At 41.1% G+C, this 21,499-nt stretch overlaps 1 protein-coding gene across 13 annotated transcripts in view; it reads left to right on the plus strand.

The window, feature by feature from the left end:
* Nucleotides 1–21,499, plus strand: part of EPB41L2 (erythrocyte membrane protein band 4.1 like 2) — a 222,382-nt gene that overhangs the window by 138,859 nt on the left and 62,024 nt on the right. For all 13 annotated transcript variants that reach the window (XR_005529899.1, XM_039240417.1, XM_039240418.1 and 10 more), the window contains 4 exons: nucleotides 7,578–7,620; nucleotides 13,397–13,472; nucleotides 16,614–16,832; nucleotides 18,383–18,470. Coding sequence is in view for 12 of the 13 variants with exons in the window: in XM_039240417.1 (XP_039096348.1) it covers nucleotides 7,578–7,620; nucleotides 13,397–13,472; nucleotides 16,614–16,832; nucleotides 18,383–18,470 (426 nt within the window). In the remaining variant the exon portion in view is untranslated. The remainder of the gene's footprint in view (nucleotides 1–7,577; nucleotides 7,621–13,396; nucleotides 13,473–16,613; nucleotides 16,833–18,382; nucleotides 18,471–21,499) is intronic.

Genomic DNA, 21,499 nt, shown 5'->3' on the forward strand with positions numbered 1-21,499 from the left:
AACAGAATACATTGGTGTGTGTTTTTCTCTGATTGCCATCTGACCCTGGGAATGATAGTGGAGACATGGGGTATTACAGCGGTTCCCAGCTGGCTGTGTTCACAGTGGTGATGGTAAGATGGACAGAAGATCTAGAAAACTGGAGCTGCTGCTGAGATGGTAACCCAGCTGGGTAGTTACCAGAGACCCAGGAAGGAACATAACTGAAGCTGAAATGGGCTGGCATAGGTTGGGAGAAAATGGCTGGTGGCCAAAGGATGAAAGTCCAAAGAAGCTGAAGATTAAGTACTGTGAGAATTAATGGGTAGGAAACTTAGAAGGAGAATGGGATGATGAACTCTAACAAAATGGAGAACGCTGTGTGATGACCTAGTGTTCAAGGTGGGAAGGCATAGCTGGAGTTAAGGAGAGGCCCAGGGCAATGAGGCAGAGAATATTAGTATAAGGTTTAGTTTGGAGGGGTTCTATATAGGATCCTCATTGACCAAAAAAATGCTAATGTTAAATAGGGAACTCCTAATTCCTTATTTTACTTTGCAGTTTCTCTTAATGAAATGGGAGATGAAAATGCCCATACAATTAGGCACACACTTTCATCTAGGCTTTACCCATAGAACATTAGAAGAAGAAAACAGCTGTGTGTACTTTCTGAAATACTAACTTTTCAGAAGATTGAATGCTCACATATAATTGGCAGTATATTTAATTATTCATGTATAATGTGATTTGCTTTTATGACTTTTATATGATTTTTTTTAGTTCCTTCTCACTTATGTAGACAAAATCCAGCCCTCAAGACATCAAGGGCAAAGAACTCTTACTTTTTCTAATAGAGATTTGCATGGTGCCTTAATTTTTTCCCACAGAAAGTTACTACCATTGTATGAGCTTAATCAGTCCTATTGTTTGAAACCCACATAGTTTCAACAGTAGGATACCATAGGGTACAGGAATTTAGGCTGCTTGCTTTTTCATGATGAATATTATCTCTATTTATAGAAGTTTCAGTCACTTATTTCAACATATTATAAATTGAAGGTGAGGTAAAGCTATGTTTAGTTGTACAAAATTTTTCCATGGAGAGAGAAAATCTAAACTCTCCTTCGATTTTAAGGTAGTACTTTGTCTCATGGTTCAGATCTTGAGTTGGAAGCCTTTCAATTTACTCTTAAGTATGAGAATCTATCATGATTAGTGTTAGAACCTTTTAATGTCTCTTGAGAAGTTTTATGTAAACTTTACTACGGAAAATGCCGTTAAAAATATGTGGAATCAAGCAACATGTTACTCGTTTATATTCTGGAATTTCAAGTCCATATAGTTCTTGAATTCATGTCTAACTGGAGCCATCATTAAGAGTTTTGGACTCTCTTTAAAGGGAAAAATACTGTCTTGAGTTTTTGATGTTAATAGAGTTCGGCATCTGGCTGAGGGATTATGTTATTTTGTTTCAAGCCATGTTGAAAGAGGAACTTGTCAGAAGTGTCGTTGATATCCACAGCTAACTTTAGGAAAATTGATTAAAGTGTTTGTCTGATAGCCTGTCCATTTCCTCCAGAAAATAGAACTAAAAGCGCAAATATTACACCATGTGTCATTAATATAAACTATTCTTTAATAAAGTTCTGTATTCAATCCAGTTGTACATTCTAACTCCACAAACAAGTTTTGAATCACATTCTCCCAGGTGCGTAGTGAACATTTCGCTATAATGTAGAAAGTCTGGAACTTTCCTGTTAATGCCAGCATCAGGGCAATGTTCTGTAAGACCTCATTTAGGCAAAGGTATAATACAGAGGACCTGCTTCAGCACTCTAAATTCCTGAGAGAAAATGCAGATTTTAGGTAAGCTTATACTTTGAACATTTGGTCATACAGGGTGGGATGAATTTAATTGCTCTCATCTGGCCAAATTGACAAGCACCAAAAGTGAGGAAGGCACAGCTAAACATTTCAAAAAACCTTCTGACTCTGTGATCTATCTTAGCATCCAGCCTGAAAGGGTATTAGGTGAGACGGATGGCTTTTAGGTGGAAAGGAACTTGGAGATAGATTTTATGAGAGGATTTTGGGTCATTATTTAGGTCTGCTATGCTCAGTGGCCCGCAGCCCAAGCGGCCACACACTCGGGCTGCTTGGTGGAGGCTGCTGGCTGATGGGCCTGGCTGGCTGTTCCTCTTTGTCCCGGAAAAGAGGTTAGCACCTTGGTGGAATGAAGATTGTAGGCCTTGGCATTATGTGATACAGCTGGTTAGTGTGATGGGCGGAGAAAAAAATGCTTACCCGTAGGGAGTGAAGATCTGCTAGGGCTTTCTACAGGGAGCTGTCAACAATAGAATGTGTAGCCAGTGAAGGCGGAGCCTCGACCTGTTAAGCCAGTTAGTGGACTTGAAAAATGTCTCTGTACATCTGACTTTTAGGAAAAGACATGCAAGGAAATCTAGGGCTGTACTGCTCCAACGGTGCCCCCAGCATTGGCTCTACCTAGAAGATTGTTGAAAAGGAAAATTCCAGGTCCTTACAGTAAAACTTACCGTAGAACTTACCGAATTGTGATCTGCATTTTGACTCCATCTTCAGGTGATTCAGGAAAACCTGTAAGGTTGGAGAAGTGCTGATTTTAGGGGATCAAGGAACCTTTTTAGGTGACAGAATTGTGGGTGTTTGGAATGTAGCAAAAGCCAAGTGGCTTGCATTTGAGAAGGATGCCAACAGCCATAGTCACTTAGGTAGGAGGTAGGCCATTCCCATTACACATGGACTTTTCGGACCACTCACTTTCGGTGAGTTCAAAATATTGATTGGCATCAGTGCTATTTCAAGATCTGCCACAACTATAGTGGAATATGGAAATATTTTTGATTCCTACAAGTGACAAGAGCTAACAGTACTGCTGATATAAACCAGGCTTTTTTCTCCCACATTCATAATTGATGGTAATGCTAGATTTCAGTTAAAGGCTAGTGAAAGTAAAGATGTTACTTTTTTCCCTTGTGGTTTAATGTCCTAAGATAATTTGAAGATACTGATATTCCAGGACCCCATTTTAATTTTAGTTTACTTCTGTTAGAAGCCTGTGTTAAGATTCCTTGTGATATTTGTTTATTCCTTGGTTTACCTGATAGTCAGAAAATAAATATATATATTGAGTTCATACTTGCTATATACAGAGTGGAGGTAGAAAGGAGAAGGTTGAGGAGAAAGGATACCAAATTGAGTGAGTGAATATCCCTGCCCATAAGTGTAGCTGGCAAAGTACTTTATTTTTATTTCTAATAAGCCAGGATACATTTTATTGAAATCCAGTGTAGGTTTTAGTTCTTTTTAGTTTTGCATTGTTACCTGTACCTTAAAGTTTGGGAAACACTGAGAAAAATTCTGATCTTGCCTGATTATGAATTGCCTGGAACTATCACTTAAAATAGAGATTCTCAGGCCCCTTTCTTGGAGAACGTTTCAGGCAGGCAATGGGTAAGACTGTTTTTTTTTGTGGGGGTTGTGTGTGTGTGTGTGTGTGTGTGTGTGTGTGTTTTACAAATTTGGCAGATGGATTCTTAGCAGGCAAAACTTAGTAAAGCTTAGCTAGATAATGCTTTTGTCCAAACACTCAATGTAAGTGTTAGTCATACTGGTAATTATTTTCATGAGAAGGGATATGTGTTGCCTTTGTTTCCAGGAAGATTCTTCACTATAATAGGATGGCTTTGTAGAAAGGGCGAATATTAGACAATTTTCTTTAAGGAAAAGGGGTCTAATTTTTTTTAAATAAAATTTTTAATGTTTTATTTATTTCGGATTGAGAGAGAGAGAGAGAGCGCGCGCGAGAGAGAGACAGCATGAGCAGGGGAGGGTCAGAGAGAGAGGGAGACACAGAATCTGAAACAGGCTCCAGGCTCTGAGCTGGCTGTCAGCACAGAGCCCAGCACGGGGCTTGAACCCACGAACCGTGAGGTCATGACCTGAGCCAAAGTCAGATGCTCAATCAACTGAGCCACCCAGGCACCCCTAAAGGGGTCTGATTTTTATTTGATTTGGCCCATGAATACAGTGTGTCTGAGTTGTTAACTTTTTGTTGCTAGTGCTATTCATATATATAGTAACTTCTTTAATATATATAACACATGACCTTTGGAAATATAACATTACGTGAAGACGGATATGTACCCCAAGGTGATAGGCCAGATTATGATTATAGAAAAGCCCATGTATTCAAGGCATTGGGTAAAGTACTCTGCACATGTAGTTATTCTTCAGGGGACGGTTGAATGGATGGTTGAAAAGAACTAAGCCTATGAAGGACCAGTTTTCGATCCTCATCTTAGAATTGAGGAAACAGAGGCTTAAGAAAGCTGAAGAATGAACCCAAGGTCACAGAGTTGGTGAAAGCCAGAACTTGACTCTATGTAGCTCCGATTCCGAAGTCTATATATGTAGCAGCCAGATCTTTAAAAATAATTGGAAATTATGCACCATAATCTATTACAGGTGTGTGTGTGTGTGTGTGTGTGTGTACACACGTATGTGTGTGTGCATGCATACACACATACCCCCATGCATTTATGTCATTCTCTGATGTCTTTTTCCCTCCTTTTGTGTTTGCTTCTTGATCCATCCAGCACCCCTCCAGTGTCAAACCAAGAAGTTTACTTTTATTTATTTGTTATCTGTTTACATACTATATATTTACTTGTTTATTTGTAATTAACAATGCAGATAATAGACTTGCATTTCTTTTAAAAGTCACATTGTCATTTTTTTCGTTTTGTTTTTTGACTTATGAATTTATGACTCAAGGCAATAAAATTATATCCCATTCAGGATCATAGTACTCATTGGAGATAACCATTCAAATAAAAGCAAATCTGATAAAAACACGATAGCTTGTGGTCTTTTAACATGACCAGAGCATGGCAGTGAGCAGATGTCTGTCAACAGATAGTAATTTCGTGCTTGCTGGTTGCCTGTACCTGCTAAGCACTATGGAGGATACAAGTAACGTGGTCTCTCACCACCCTTGCAAGGTTGTGCTGGGGAGGAGAGAACCTCCCTGTTCCTTGGGAGTGGAGCTCACAGTGTGGAAGTGAGCGTGGTTAGCAAAGGGAAACCCAGTAGGTGAATGGCAGGAGTCACTTGGCTGCTGATCTTTGATCATGTCAGGTAAACTCCGCCCACTTTGTGTTTGGATAGGGGAGAAGCCACTTCAGTGTTCTAATATTCTGGCTGGCAGTACTGTGGAAAGTAGCCTGAGAATGACAGTGAATCTGAATTTGGGCAGTTGATGCACAGAAACTGGTCGCTCAGTCTCCTGGGTCTTTGACTCTATTTGACACGGCGTTATTCCTTGGGGTCACAGAAGATTATGTCGTTCCCGCCATTCTCCTCCGCCTTCTGCAGCAGGCATCTGTAACAACTGTCATGTAATGAAACCAGAGCCCTGGAAGGGTCTGTCTGGTCGTTTAAGACCAGTTAAGTAGTTTTCCTTCAACTCTCTTCTTTCTCTGTTTATAGATGAAATGCCATAACACATGTGACCCTCCTTCGCCTCTTCCCTGGCTTCCCCCTGTCTGGACTAGAGTCTGAAAGATGTGTTTTCCTCATTCTTGTGCACTCATCATAGCCGGCCATTTGTGAGCCAGCTGTTGTGGGGACAGCAGCTGCTGGGCAAGGAAGCTGAATGCCAGGCTCTTTTCTAAGGGGAGAATTAGAGCTGCTCTCCGACATAGCACTGGAGGTACCATTGGAGCACCCGCTGGCCCTTCACATCAATGGGCCATGCAGCTGGGACACCAGTAATAGGAAACCCAACCAAGCTCTGGTAGCTCTTTATTGAGATGGTTGAATATAGCCAGTGTTCAAGTAGAGAGTGCCCACCTTAGAGCCTTACTACGGAGTGCAAGCCGTGAGTCGTGTAGTAAAACCCACAGGGGTCCATGCAGATTTGTTTTCAAAGCATCCTGTTACTACTTTTAAATAGTGTAAGTTAATGTTCTATTGACCAATTCAATATATTGTTAAGACAGAGGAGGCTCTTATTTTCTACCTAACAACAAACATCTTAATTGTTTGCTTTATATATCTGAAGAAAATGCTGTTCAAGCACAGATGTTATAATACATTACTTTGGATACTTTTGGAATGAATGAAACTTATTTATTGTAAAGCCAGTTATAGTTGACCCATGAATACCGTGGGTTTGAACTGTGTGGGTCCAATTATGCGCAGATTTCTTTCAATAAATACAGTACAGTTGTGTACTTTCTCATGATTTTTTTTACCATTTTCTTTTCTCTAGCTTTAAGAATACTGTATGTAATATACAAAATAGGCATTAAATGACTGTTTACATTATTCTATAGTAGTTAATTTTGGGGGGAGTTAAAAGTTGTTTGTGGATTTTTGACTATGTGTGGGGATCAGCACTCCTAACCTCCACATTGTTCAAGGCTCAACTGTTTCAATCAAAAAAATACTGTATCTCAAAAAATGTATTTGTTCTCCTGCATTAGTGAAGATAAAGTAGGGTAAACTTTTTTTAATTAAAAAAATTTTTTTTAATGTTTACTTATTTTTGAGAGAGAGAGCATGAGCAAGGGAGGGTCAGAAAGAGAGGGAGACATAGAATCCAAAGCAGGCTCCAGGCTCTGAGCTAGCTGTCAGCACAGAGCCCGATGCGGGGCTTGAACCAACGGACCACGAGATCATGATGTGAGCCAAAGTCGGACACTTAACCGACTGAACCACCCACACACCCCCAAGTAGGGTAAACTTTAATTGAGAGGTTTAACTTAAGGATAAGTTGGCAAAAGCATAAAAAAAATAGAGACAGAAATACATATAAAAATTTTTTTTGGCTGGATCTTTGCTGATAACTTTGAAAGACAAATGTTTAATGTCCTTTGGTAGTTTGAACCTAGTAGTTCAAATTGGGTCGTTTTTGCTTTAAGATATCATAGTAGTTTCCTAGAATCTTTATATGTTAACTTTGTCAAAGGGTAGATGGGGGAAGTAAAAGGGAGTTCCTTCTTATTTGCCTTCCAACTTGGCATGAAGTTTAAAAAGGATGTTCCATGAAGAGCAGGAAGGAAACGATCAGTTCCAATCTGACCGTACTCCCTGTAGCATTGTACGCTGTGGGAGGAAATGAGACTTTGAGGAGAAGTTGGCTTTAGGAGTTGAAATAATTGTGTTTGATTGGGATGTATACACTTTTAAGAGCCAATTAATGTCCTTGACGGAACTCTCGTTACACTGTCCACAGGGGGAATTTGCTGGAGTTCTATGAAATAAAGACTATGTGTCGTATATTGTATCTAATCATTGGATAGATATTTGATTTCAGATCCAAGAAAATGAAGCCCAAGAGAACCACCTTAAAAGTGTTTCAGTGTTTTATTTATAACATACACACATTCAAAAACAAATCAATACTTAGCCCAGTGGAATGCTAATAGGTGAAAGCTGCTTTGAATCAGAATTTATGTTTATACTTCAGTATGTGAACTGTAGACTGTTTCATTTTGGACTCTGGCATAGGTTTCATGGCTTAATTAACCTTATTTTTTTCCCTCCCCCTGTAGAACTGGCTAGATCCTGCAAAAGAAATAAAGAGACAGCTACGAAGTGAGTATTTGAATAATCCTACTTCTCTTTACATCTATTTCTGTCTTTAATAAAATTCAGTTCATCTTTACATCTATTTCTGTCTTTAATAAAATTCAGGGGGACGTGGACTGGAATAATAAGATAGTGATAGAATGATCAGCTGTGTTTTGTTTGCATTTATATCATGTAGGAAGTTGAGGAAACCAACAATATTTTTCTAGAATCGTGACTTTATTTTGTATGTGGCTTCGGGACTTTTCTGGTCAAGAGGTCCTAGACTTCCTGTCCCAAATATTCCCTCATGGTGTCTGCCACTGTGAAGTAGTAGCTGACCTTTTTCTCTGGGGAAAAGAATGAGGCACTGCTTTCTGAAACTTTCACTGTTGATGTAGATTTTACTCCAGGCAACCAGTTACCATTGCTTCGTCTACTTTGTTTTGGAAGTGTGTAATTAGTTTAATTAATAGGCTTGTCTCTGGGCCCAGAGGCGTAGACACACTCGCTGTTCATGGATGTACTTGAGTGGAGACTCCAGGGCAGAAAAGCACGGAGAGACATCTCTTCCGTCCTCTGCGGTCACTGCCTTCTCTCCTCCGTCCGCTCAGGGCCGCACTGTGTGCTCCTTGAATAGGGGTTTCTAACCAGCCTGGCTTGGCCCTTTCTTCCATTCCCTCTTTGCTGTCCTGACCGACTCCCAGAGTGACTCTCGGGGTCTCCGCCTCACCAGCTCCAGCTCCCTTCACAGCCTCTGGTCTTGCCTCTGCCTGGCTTTCGGATATCTGTGCCAGGAAACATCATCGCCACAGAAAAGTCTCTGATGGAGGATCTGGATACTTAGTTGACTTCAGGGTGCGTGGATGATCAAAGCAGAAAAGGTAGAGAGCCATGAACAGCTGGAATTTTCAGACAGGAGAGCAGGATTCTCGGCAGCCCTTCTGGGCCGGGAGCCCCAGAGCCATCAGGGGAGAAGGTGTTTCCCTGAGCGCCAGCCTGCCCACCAGCCTTCGTGCTGTTTGCTCTTCTGTACTGATTCTTCCCGATATCAACACACTGGAACAAATCTGTACCTTTCCCTTCTGTTTCTTACAGTCTACCTTCTGTCTCATCTTAGGTGCTCCACGTTTGTTTTCTTTTTCCCTGAAATCATTCATCTTTTAGGTCGTTTTCCTATCCTTTCTTCCCTTCTCTGCTCCCATTTGAAATTCTGAGCCTATACCTTATTTTCCCCATGTCTTCTCCTTGAAGACTCCTCTTATCCTTAAAAAAAAAAAAAAAGATATTTTTGAAAAGAATTACCTTCCTGATTTGCTCAGGACAAAGGTCTCTCGGGACTTTGATGCTAAAACTCAAACAGTCCCAAGTAAACTGGAATGGTTGGTCACGCTATCTTTTGACTATTATCCCTGGCTTTCCAGAAGCCGTCTTCTCCCCAGCCCCTTCTGCTTTCCCCTCGCATTTATTATTTGGGGGTTCCATCTATTTGTACTTCATAATGGAAAAGGGGGCGGAGAAAAAGAGTAATTAGACTCGGAAAGCTTATGCCTACAGTTTCTTCCACAGTGTATCAGAGAGCCTGGGGACATTTCCTTTTGTACAGTTGTCCTACACAGCTTTAAAGTGCATGGATTCAGAAAGGTATGGATGCTTGGTTCTTTCACTTCATTTGAAACCAGACCTGCTGAGTGACCCAAACCATAGAGAGAACAGGATAACCTCTGAAGCATGATTGATGTTCCATTGAGTTGTTTCCTGTGGTTTGTTTTAGCTTTTGTTTGATAATATTTGTATGCTGCTCATTTCAGAGCCATGAAGATTCCCAATTTCTGGAAGGCAAGACTCTTGCTGATTATGAATCACGGTCTTGTGTTTTGACTACTTGTGGAGTTTTTTTTAGAGTTCTTTCAGGCTTTTGCCCTTGTGGTTTGGCAAGAGGAATAACAGTAACAAGTAGGATCTGACTTTCTCAGATGACTGGAGCTAGTTTCTAAATGGAATCCTGTCCTGTCCGGATAGTGAAAATGGGCTGAAAATAGGAAGTCTTAGCTGTTGCCGTACCTCTTCCTTTCTGCTTGTGTTAAAATGGACGAAAGAACTGTGTGTTTGATCTTCACCCAGCCAATGCTAGGCTTTTATTGTTACTTTTCAGTTAATAGGCAGTTAGCAAAGGGAAACATTAATCTTTTTTCAGTTAGTTTTGAAAACCGACAGCTTATTGGTTCCTGTTTAAAATCTGCCTTAAAATCTTCCTCAAATGTACAGAAATAAGACTGTATATCTGAGGCTGCATGTGATTGCTGTATAAATGGACCATAGACTATTCATATATAGCTAGGTTAAAATTATGATAATATATATATATATTTTAATTTTCTGTTTTTATTTAAGTAGTATTCACACCCAGCGTAGAGCCCAACATGGGGCTTGAACTCATGACCCTGATATCAGGACCTGAGCTGAGATCAGAGTCAGACACATAGCCAACTGAGGCCATCCAGGCACCCCAAAATTATGATAATGCTTAATTCAGAGTTTAGCATTTTTTTTGTTTATGCATTTATTTTTCAAAGAGCAAGCGAGCCTGAGCAGGGGAGAGGTAGAGGGAGAGAAAGAGAATCTTAAGCAGATGCCATGCTCAGCATGGAGCCCCACTTCGGGCTTGATCCCACAATCGTGGGATCATGACCTGAGCCGAAATCAAGAGTTGGACTCTCAACTGACTGAGTCACCCAGGTGCCCCTAAAGTTTAGTATTATTAGCACTAAAATATAAGTGTGCTATCAGAAACTCTTTCCTGTAGTCCTACCCAAGCAAGCATGTGCTCATGGTAATACCCGGAAAACAAAAAATAAGGATCCATTAATAACTGATAATCCTGTGGTGAGCTAGCTTAATTATGGGTTAGCAGTCCCCTTGAAGAAGTGCATATTCATGCCCAGCATGACACTGTCAGACAGGGAAGTCTCACTCTTCAGGCAAGTCCTATATCTATTGTATTTTATTGTATTTTAGTTTTTTAATTTATTTCAGGATTTTTAAAAATGTTTTTTATATTTTGAGAGAGCGAGCATGTGTGCATGCAGGGGAGGGGCAGAGAGAGGGGGACAGAGGATCTGAAAGTGGGCCCCACACTGAAAACAGCGAGCCCAATGCGGTGCTTGAACACACAGACTGCGAGATCAGGACCCAAGCCTCAGTCAGATGCTCAACCCACTGAGCCACCCAGGTGCCCCTATGGTATTTTAAACATGTGACACAAAACTGAAATGCAGGATTGGCTTTCCTGGTGGAAGAGCCAGGCACTGAACCTAAATCCAGTACAGATGGGTGTTGTTCTTAGCAGCCATTCCACATGACTTTCGAGTGAGAGAAAAGTTAGTGTACTCATGGTGAGAAGAGAGAGGGGGGGAAAAATGACACACTGGAAAGGAGAATGGGATTCAGTAACATTTTTTTCAAGTCCCTGAAGTAAAACAACCATGAGGCCTTCAAATGTGGATGAATGAAATAACACTAGGAACTTCGAGCATAACCCTGCATTCTGGCTAGTGGAATTATTTGGATCCATTTAGGAAAATAATTCTTGCTCTCTGCCCAGAGTTTTATGTTTCTTTCTAATGCACAGATAGCAGTGTTTTAACTTTCACTAAGTCACTTCTGACGTGGTTGCTATATTCATTCTTTGTGGCACAGTATAGCCAAGCGTATGTTCTATAGGAGTATACTTGCCCCCACTCTATAAACCTGGGAATAATTTTATTGTCTTAAAGTATTGTGATATTTGGGGTGCCTGGGTGGCTTAGTTGGTTGAGCGTCTGTCCAACCCTCGATTTCAGCTTAGGTCATGATCTTACAGGTGAGTTTGAGCCCCGCATCAGGCTCTGTGCTGATAGTGTGGGCCTGCTTGGGATTTGCGCTCTCCCTCTCTCTGACTCACTCTCTCTCTCTCAAAATAAATAAATAAACACTTATTAAAAAGTATTGTGTGGAATAAGTCAGGCAGAGAAGGACAAATATCATATGTTTGCACGTATAGGAGGATTAGGAGGAACTTGACGGAGGAACAAGGGGGAGAAGAAGGGCGGAAATGGTGGGGGAAAGGGAGAGAGGCAAACCATGAGAGACTCTTGAATGCTGACAAAAACTGAGGACTGATGGATGTGGGGGGGAGGGGGGGGTGGGCATGGAGGAGGGCACTTTGGGGATGAGCACTGGGTGTTATATGGAAACCAACTTGACAATAAACTATTTGTAAAAAAAAAAAAAAAAAAAAGTATTGTGTGGGTGTCTAAGTGGGTCAGTCAGTTGAGTGTCTTAACTTTTGGTTTTGGCTCAGGTCATGATCCCATGGTTTGTGGGTTTGAGCCCTGCACTGGGCTCTGCGCTGACAGCAGAGCCTGCTTGGGATTCTCTCTCTCTCTCTCTCTCTCTCTCTCTCTCTCTCTCTCTGCCCTTCCCGTGCTTATATTCTCGCTCTCTCTCAAAATAAATAAATAAACTTAAAAAAAAGTAAAATAAAAAGGAAGTATTGTGATGTTTAACTACTCTCTTCCTTCTTTGAGATTTCTTTATGGGATTAATATACCATTAATCATTTCTTGAATAGCTATAGTGATCAATTGATAATTACCTCCCTTCTCTTAACAATATACAAATCCTAAAATACCATTTTTTTCCTCTTTAAATAGTAGGAAATATTTGGCATCCAGAGATTCTTTTTTTTTCCCCATGAATACCCTTGTACATTTATTATAATGTACTTGATATTTCTCAGGATTAATTCTTAGAAACAAAATTTCTCAAACTATATATGGGCATTCTAAGGATTTTTTTTTTTTTACAAATAGTTTATTGTCAAGTTGGTTTCCATATAACACCCAGTGCTCATCCCCACAAGTGCCCTCCTCCATGCCCATCACCCCCCTCTCCCCCCACACCCATCAGTCCTGTTTGTTCTCAGCATTCAAGAGTCTCTCATGGTTTGCCTCTCTCCCTTTCCCCCACTATTTCCCCCCTTCTTCTCCCCATAGTCCTCCGTTAAGTTCCTCCTAATCCTCCTATATGTGCAAACATATGGTATTTGTCCTTCTCTGCCTGACTTATTTCACTCAGCTAACACCTTCAAGGTCTATCCACGTTGCCACACATGGCCAGATTTCATTCTTTCTCATTGCCATGTAGTATTCCATAGTATAGATAAACCACATCTTCTTGATCCATTAGTCCGTTGATGGACACTTAGGCTCTTTCCATGTTTTGGCTATTGTGGAGAGTGCTGCTATGAACATTGGGGTACATGTGCTCCTATGCATCAGCACTCCTGTATCCCTTGGGTAAATTCCTAGCAGCGCTATTCCTGGGTCATAGGGGAGTTCTATTGTCCATCTTTTGAGGAACGTCCACACTGTTTTCCAGAGGGGCTGCATCAGTTTACATTCCCACCAACAGTGTAGTAGTGGCATCCAGAGATTCTATGGTTAAAAGAAATCTTATTTCAAAATGGTTACATGTAGATTAATTGAAATTTTTGCATAATATATCACCATACAAAACATCTGAAGTATTAATAAATGTTTATTTAGAAAAAAGTGAATCTGTTATTCTTTCATAATGGGTTATTTATATAATTTTTTTCATTTTGTTTTTGTAAATAGTTTTCTTAAAATGAAAAAATGAAGTTCTCCAAACTGATGTATGGCGGGACTAGTGTGTACTGTTTGAACATTAACCATTAGTTTTTATCAAAATAAATGGTCATCCTGCTGGTTGGGTAAATACCCATATTTAATAATTACAGATCTTCCTTGGCTGTTCACCTTTAATGTGAAGTTTTATCCTCCTGATCCTTCTCAATTGACTGAAGATATCACCAGGTACTTTATATTTACACTTTAAAACAAATTTTTACTTACAGCTCTCACTTATTTCTATGCCCTGGGAGAATAATGGTAATTTCAGGATTAAAGCCAAAATATTTTTTCATAAGTTGAGTTCTAGAAAGTTCCTTGGAAATGAGTGTACTCCAGAATAGTTGGAAATGTTGCTAGTTTGAAAAATTGTATTCCCTTTTCTTTAAATTCTCCATTTATAGTTGAATAATAGAATATTAAAATTATATTGCTGGCAACTTTGTTTCTTATGTTACACTTTTAAAGTCATTGATATTTAATATTTCAGGTTAATACTAAAATGGTTTTTGTTGTATAACTCTTGTGTACCTGTGCCCTAGTCTGTTATCACAAAGGTGATATAGGGTAGAAAAATGAAATTGTTTTAAAAAGCCAATTGAACTATATTTTGGAGGGCCCGCACTTCAAAGGTAAAAAAAAACTAATAAGGTAGGCTTTCTTAGTCGATAGCTGATTCATTTCCATCTCCTTTGAGACTGTCCGCGCCATCCACACGTATGCTTAAATTGCAAATAAAAGATAAGGTTGAGGAGCAAGAGAGCATTTACTGATTCTGAGAGTGACTGAGTGTTTGAATAGTAACTAAGGAGCATTTGAGTCCATAAGTGCCTTGGTATATTAGCCCTATTCAGCCAGGTTACCAGTGATAGGACTTATTAGCTTTGGTAAGAATATGTGTATACATTCTCTCTCAGAAATAAATAAAACATTAAAAAAAAAAGAAGAATATGTGCATACATTACATGGCCAAGGAGAACTGTGTTCAGAATATACTTTTTGAAACCCAGAAGTCTTACTGAAAGACTCTGCTTTTGGTTCCTGGGGTTCCTGTGCCCTTGATGCTCTCGGCCAGACCAGTTTTGTCAGACATCAGGTTGTGTTGGTGCTTAAGAGTGCATGACACCCACGTGAAATAGGAGTGATGGAGATTTCTCTCCAAGACAGAGTAAATAACAAGCCTGCCTCCCCATCCACCCTCCCCTTTACTACTTGTTGCTAAATGGGGATCTTCTGGTACTAAATAAACTGTGGTTGAGTTAGCTTCAGCTAGTAAGTAATAGAGATTGGCTTTTGTTAACTGCACCATGGGCTGCTTTGTAAAACTGCATAGGTTGACGTGCTCTGGATACACAGCCTCACCACAGGAATGCCTTCAAACACTGCAGCTGGGGCTTGTGACCCAGCAGCCTCTCTCTACATATGCTGCTTCTTGTAGTACTTTGTTAGGAATACAATAATCCTCTGGTGCTTGCAACTCATGGCATCGGTAAGGGCTTTGGTTTTTCTTTCAAATGGAAGTTTAACAGTCTCGCCATGTGTGGTGAGAGAAAGGAGATAGTTTGGTGAGCTAAACCCTAAAAGCCTCGGCAGGCAGCTTGACACCAGCCACCTGCTTGTACTGGTGCCCTAACTACCACGACTGATACCTTCACTGTGACTTGAGTGGACATTTAAGATGAGGCGGCTTTTGCGGAGTGCACGAGTAGAGTTTGCAGGAGTGGTGAAGTGTTCAGAGTCGTGTTTGAAGAATGCCGGCTCCTGCTGTGTGAAGAAGGAGGAGCTGGGAAATTCAGGAGTCTGTTGGAGCTTCTGTTGGGAGATTTTGGGCATTCGACTTCTCTTTGAAAACAGGACAGGACCAACGTGAAAAGCCAAGACTGTAAGCTCAAAAGGAGGAACAAGATCTTAGTGGCAGGTGGAATCTGTGTGTTTAGGGCTTCAAAATACCATAAATGTGGAGAACTGGCACTGTTCTCCATCAGACTTAGAGCGTCGGAGGGCACCCTGGAATCCTAGTTTCAAATGGACTTTTCTTAAGTACTGCGGCTCTCCTTGTGGTGTTCCAGGTTCCAAAGGAACATAATCCTCCTCAGAGAGCTCCTGCGGTGCATAAAAGTACTCAGACCGCAGTGCCAGAGAGATGACTTCCATTCTCTCAGAAGGTTATAGAGCACTTGCTACGTGGCAAGTACTTGGCCAGCTGTGCCCCACGCTTGGCAAAAGAGAAACGGTGACCAGCTCCTGCTGGGAACGGCAGTGTCGTAAAAGGCTTTCAAGAGTGAGGGGCTGTTTCATTTGGAGCGGTTGATGGTAACCTTATTAGCAAGTAGTTAAATTCAGGAGTAGAAATCAGGTTTTCACATGTCAGCAAAGGAGCCAGTAGACCCCCCTCACCCACCAGATCCCCATAAAATATAAACACCATGGTTCTGCATGTCATTTAGTGGAAACAGAAACTTTTATAACTAACTGTAGTAAAACCACTTGAAACCTTGAATAAGAACTATTCTAGTAACTAATAACCATGATGATGATGATAATGATGATGGCTATTAGTTATTGATTCCTAGGTAACATGCAGTGTGTTTTATTTATGTTATCTAATTCGTATCCTCTCCTTCAAAGGGAGGAAGCATTCTCGTTTGACAGGTGGAGAATCAGCAGTAGACAAGTAAATTAACTAGCTCAAGGCTGCAGGGTCAGCTGTGCTCGGCCCTTGAAGCTCATGCTTTTTCTATTATCATCTGAACTAACGGTCTCTTTAGATGGAGTAAATGGGCAAGTGTAAGGGCTTTAAAGACTGATTTAAGAGTTCCTCAAGACATCTCAGGAAAAGAAGAAATTAGTATGAAAAGACTAGGAAGGATGAAGGGTGGGTGACCTTAGCTCTTCTTGCAAATGCCTGAGAACTGCAGCTGTTTTTAAGTTTTCATTCGTCTTTACAACTTTTGAGGGACGTGTAAATTTTGATGACAGTTTTAAATCAGAAGAGACAGTCTAAATGATTAGAATTTTTATCTTCAGTCACAAAACTCAATAATCATAATAATCATAATAATAAATATGCTGTGACCTGAAGAGCAGTTCAGAATTTCCATTCTATTATTTAGCCCACTAGACTCACTTACTATAAATAAGCCACAGGTTAGGAGCCCAAGAAGCAAGGTGGACTTCTTGTTGGAGAAGACCGTTTTTGCTATGGACATAAGGCATTGCCTATATCATCTGTTTGTTTTTAGAGGAATATTTGAACTCAAGGATTATTAGTGCCACAGTCCTAACTGATTTTCTTCCTGGCCCTTTTCTCTCCCTTATTTCTCACAGATACTTCTTGTGCCTTCAGCTCCGGCAGGACATTGCCTCTGGCCGCCTGCCCTGCTCTTTTGTGACTCATGCCCTCCTGGGATCTTACACACTGCAGGCTGAACTTGGAGACTATGACCCAGAAGAGCATGGCAGCAGTGACCTCACTGACTTCCAGTTCGCCCCCACACAGACGAAGGAGCTGGAAGAGAAGGTGGCAGAGCTGCATAAAACCCACAGGTCTGGTGACTTGCTTACCGGAGAGAGAGTAGCCAGTGGGGATTTAAGCAGCTCCTCTCCTAACACTTGCTGGGCATTTGAGCATGGTTTATGGGATTATCTAGTTTTTTTCCTTTTGGAACCCCACCTAGTGTTAATCGAGACAACCTGTATAGCCTTGAGATATCCTTTCATTGTGTTCACGACTATAATGTGAAAAACAGTGTTCACGGTCCTGAATGTCTTCAGTTATTGGAAAAAGTTACTTGTCCCTCTGACATCTCCCTGCTTCTCTTCCCACACCTGTCCCTGAAGACACACACATATAGGCATGTGAAACAAACATACTTACATCCTTGTTTGGGCATTTACTATGTATTTCTTCTGTGCCCCCACCCCTCTTTTTTAAAAACTTTAGAGCAGGGAAGAGGGCAGAGGAGCGGAGAGAGAGGAACTCTTAAACAGACTCCATGCTCAGTGTAGAGCCCATGCGCAGCTCAATTCCACAACCCTGGGGTCATGACCTGAGCCAAAATCAAGAGTTAGACTCTCAACTAACTGAGCCACCCAAGCGCCCCCAGCCTCTTGTTTTTATCTGATAACGCTAGAGAGCTAGGCTTCGGGGTTTGAATCAGAAATGTAGGTAGTGATGGACATGAAATATATAGGTGGATTCTCTATCTACAGAAGATGACCTCTGGTTTCAGTAGCTAAGCTGTACTGATTTAGTCAGTACAATATTAAATACCACATTACACTTCGGGGACTTTTATATCTTTGTGAAAATACATGTGTTTTTAGCACAAGTTGACAAACTCTTGCTACAAAATTATAGTTTGCCTCATGTTGCACAATTGAAATTTTATAAGAATTCCACAGAAATGTTTGGAAAGGAACTTTGAGAGATTAGAAGTTTTTAAATAAGCCACATTCATTGACTTTTTTGTTAAAAAAAAAAAAAGGGCAGTATTTCTTATATTAACTTTATTCCAGTTCTACTCATTAGGTATTTATTGTATAATTTGAATTCAAAGTATCAGGTGTTGAAATCCTGTGGGGAGTATGTAGGTTAACAGGACATGGTTCTGTGCTGTTAGAGCCTAACATTTGCTGACTTGTGAATGGAGACAGGAATGGAAACATGGACAGAGTGTGATGCAGGTTGTCTACCATAGATGTAAAATCAAATACAGGTACCTCTGATCTGTGTTGTGATCAGTGCTGGCGAAATAAAATTAAGGGGTGGGAAGTAAGAACTTGCCTTTTTCAGAAAGATGAAATCACTTTTTTGTTCTCGTGGAATTTGTGTTGTACCCATTTGCCCAGTGGGAAAAACATCGAAGACAATTTTCTGAGATAAAAATGGTAAAGGAAGAGATTTAGAGTAGAGGATCCTATGAGGAAAATGCTAGAGGTTGAGAGTTGAGCCACCGTGCCTGTTTCCTGCTTGTCTGCAAATTATGCGGGGTTAACTGCCTCCACCCTAAACACTCTGAGCTCATACAGTCCTTTCCTCTTAAGGCCAACTTTGCATCTGCCAACAAAATAATATTGTTTGTTTTGATTCTCAGGGGCTTATCTCCGGCACAAGCTGATTCTCAGTTCTTAGAAAATGCAAAGAGGCTCTCCATGTACGGTGTTGACCTACATCATGCCAAGGTACTATACGTGTAGTGGCAAGTGGCGTCTCTCCAGTCTGGTGACAGTTTTGAGAGGACTCCAGTTTCAGAGTGGCCTAGCTCACCTTTAGGAAAAGGCTATTCACCCTCACCCAAGGGCCTCTCATTTAATATTTCTTTAGTGTCTAACTGCAGGGTTTGTGCTTGTGGAAAGGAGCATTCATTCTCTCCCCTGTCCCCTTACTTCTTTTCTCGATCTTTTCAGTTCATGCCCTTTCATATGTACTTAACCTTGAGACTCCCCTGTCAGCCATCTTTACCCCTTGTCCTGGTTTCTTCTGCACCCCAGCTTTTTGCTGTCCCAAGTGATGCCTTTCTCCCAGCCCCTTCTCCCACCTCTGTCTTGGGAGTAGAGAGCAGATCCTCACACCCACGAAAAGGCAAAAGCAATCCATACTGGGACCACTTTTGAAAAAACCCTCTGGCTAATGAAGGAGCCTGACCTTCAGGCTCCTCTACGCAGGCCTGTTTTGTTCTGCTTGTAAGACGGAAGGGCCATAGCCCAGGCCCCAGGGAATGCAAATCCCACAACCTAATTGGAGAGGTGGGAAGAGGGTGGAATGATGGGACGAGTTGATAGGAGAAAGGGTTTGGGTTGGGAAGACGCCGCCATGAATAAGCATCATGTGCTTCCCGATCCTACTTATGATCACATAGTGAGGAGGGTCAAGGAGGGGGGTAAGAGATGGGTGTGTTTTTGAAAAATGTGTCCAGAGTCCACATGCTGAGGGAACCAGTGGTTCCCTAGGTGGAGCCTAGGAACCTCAGATTTTACGACTGGAGAAACCTCTTTAAAAGACCCCCCCCCCCCCCCGCCTCCACACCCACACCCAAAGATCTCTTCCCTCCCTGGGCCTCAGGTTAATCATTCCTGCTTAGGATTTGAATAGTACTTCATGTTTGCACCCCTCTCTGTTTTCCTGCGTGGCTTCCTTTATTCAGCTGTTTTTCCTGGTTACAAAAGAAATGCATATACATCATAGAAAATAGAAGCAAACAGAAGGAAAGAAACCCACTGAACTCTATGTGGAAATAGGCACTGTTGCTTTTTTGATACATTTTCTTGTTTGCTTTTTAAAAAACCATCTCTGAGCACTAGAACTCATGCATATTTTTTTCAGTAGGATCACACTACAGGTATCAGTTGGTGAGTTTTTTCTTGTTGTTTATTTTGTTCTGTTACTTGTCTGATTAAAGATTTCTCCATGTCAGTAAATAGTCTCTGGCATCATCATTTTTAAGTGCTAGGTGCTCTACACCTTTAATTCTTAAGAGTATTTCCATGTACTTTTTTAAGAATTAAGGTTTGAATGTTTTTGTTTTACAACTGCATAAAACAGAGTGCAGAGAATGACTTGCTTAAGCGACGGATTGTTAAGCATTCCCATATCTTCCTGATTTCTTGTAAATTCTAGGAGGTGAAACTGGACTTCCTACCACTTGGCATGTTTTTCAGCTCGTTTCTCTCTGTGATGGAGACAGGCTGGGTCAGCCGAGAAACAGACTGGGGAGGCAGGAGAGAGCGGGCTTGGACCAAAGAGACCTCAGGCCTCTCCTGTTCTAAGCGCTGTCCCTCTGGTCACACGTAAATCTATTTGTTGATCACTAGTTAGAAAACAGTTCTTAGAGAGCAACATTGCAAGGTTTCACAGTTCGTGTTTTTAAAGCTGTACCTTAGAAAAGTAAAACAGAAAAAAAAGTTGTGGGCTCTATTTAAGCATCGTTTCTGTTATTGCTGTGTGGTTAGAAGCAGATTGCTTTTTTAAAAAGAATTCAGAGTAACATTCATTTGTTCATCCTGTTTGTCATCTGACAGACTCAGAAGATATTTGATCAGGAAGATATTTGTAAGTTGTTGCAAATTTAAAAGAATTTTAAAATTACTGTAGCCAGTAGCAATTTAAAAGAACTTTTGATGGAGTTTCATCTTTCGTTGTCTTGATCATATTTAAATACACTTTTAACATTTTTACTAAGTGATTTTAATGGCACACTCCTATTAGGACAGGTTGAAGAGCATTGAATGGAAGACCCTTGATACGCAGGTACAGGGGAACCCCAAGATTAGCGTGACAGCTCTGAGCGCATACCAGCCATCCTCCCAAGTCCTCTGGGTCTGAAAGGGTGAGGGCAGACAGTGGCTGCCGGAACCCAGAGGGAAAGATCTGTGTGTGGAGAACACGGTCTTCAGGGAGCGGTGTTGTCACAGGGACACATCGCTGACCTTCCTTCCCTCTCTCCTCTCTCTCATCTTCTGCGAGAACTTTCCATAGGCTGGACCCATTTAGAAGTCCCAGGGCATGGGGTCCCGTTGCTACCCATATGTGGCAGCTTCCTGAGGGGAAAGTGAACAAGGGACAGAAGGTGCTCCTTTTTTTATTAGTTTATTTTTCTGACTTTGGTGCTGAATGGCAGAACTCAAATATGGAGGACCAAGGCATGCTTTTCCCTTCCACTTGTTACTCTTTATCTGTAATTTGTGTTCACACAGGGACTGAGAGTTCTGAAGCAATGTGTGGGACTGAAAATGAACCCGTTTACTTGATTCCAGATTGTGTTTATTCTGAAGTCCGATAAAATAGCTTCAGTGTCCTGTCTAAAGATTGCTTCAGACTAGAGATGACTTTGTTCAGTGTTTCAAATCTGCGTTGCCTCCTTACTTGTGGTGAGAACACGTTGTCTTGGGCAGTCCTCCGGCTTGCTCTCAGTGGCCATGGCCGGTGACGTTTTTGGCAAACACCGCATTTCTGTCTGGTGCCAAGTCGCTTGGGCACCTGTGCCTGATCCATCCCAGCTTTTTTCTCTGTTCCTAGAGAGAATTGGGGCTGCCAGGTTTGGGTGAATAAAGCACCCTATAGATTAGATTTTTAAACATGCTGGTTTTAATGTAATTTTACGTATATATATATGAATTATTCAAGTGTGGCAACAGAGAAAGCAGTTGACATCAGGTACTTAGTACCATACTTCTGTTTTCAAAAAAATAATATGATTTGTTTTAGATGATTC

The sequence above is a fragment of the Hyaena hyaena genome, unplaced genomic scaffold (assembly GCF_003009895.1).
Source record: "Hyaena hyaena isolate Hyena2069 unplaced genomic scaffold, ASM300989v1 scaffold_178, whole genome shotgun sequence".
Taxonomy (NCBI): Eukaryota; Metazoa; Chordata; class Mammalia; order Carnivora; family Hyaenidae; genus Hyaena; species Hyaena hyaena.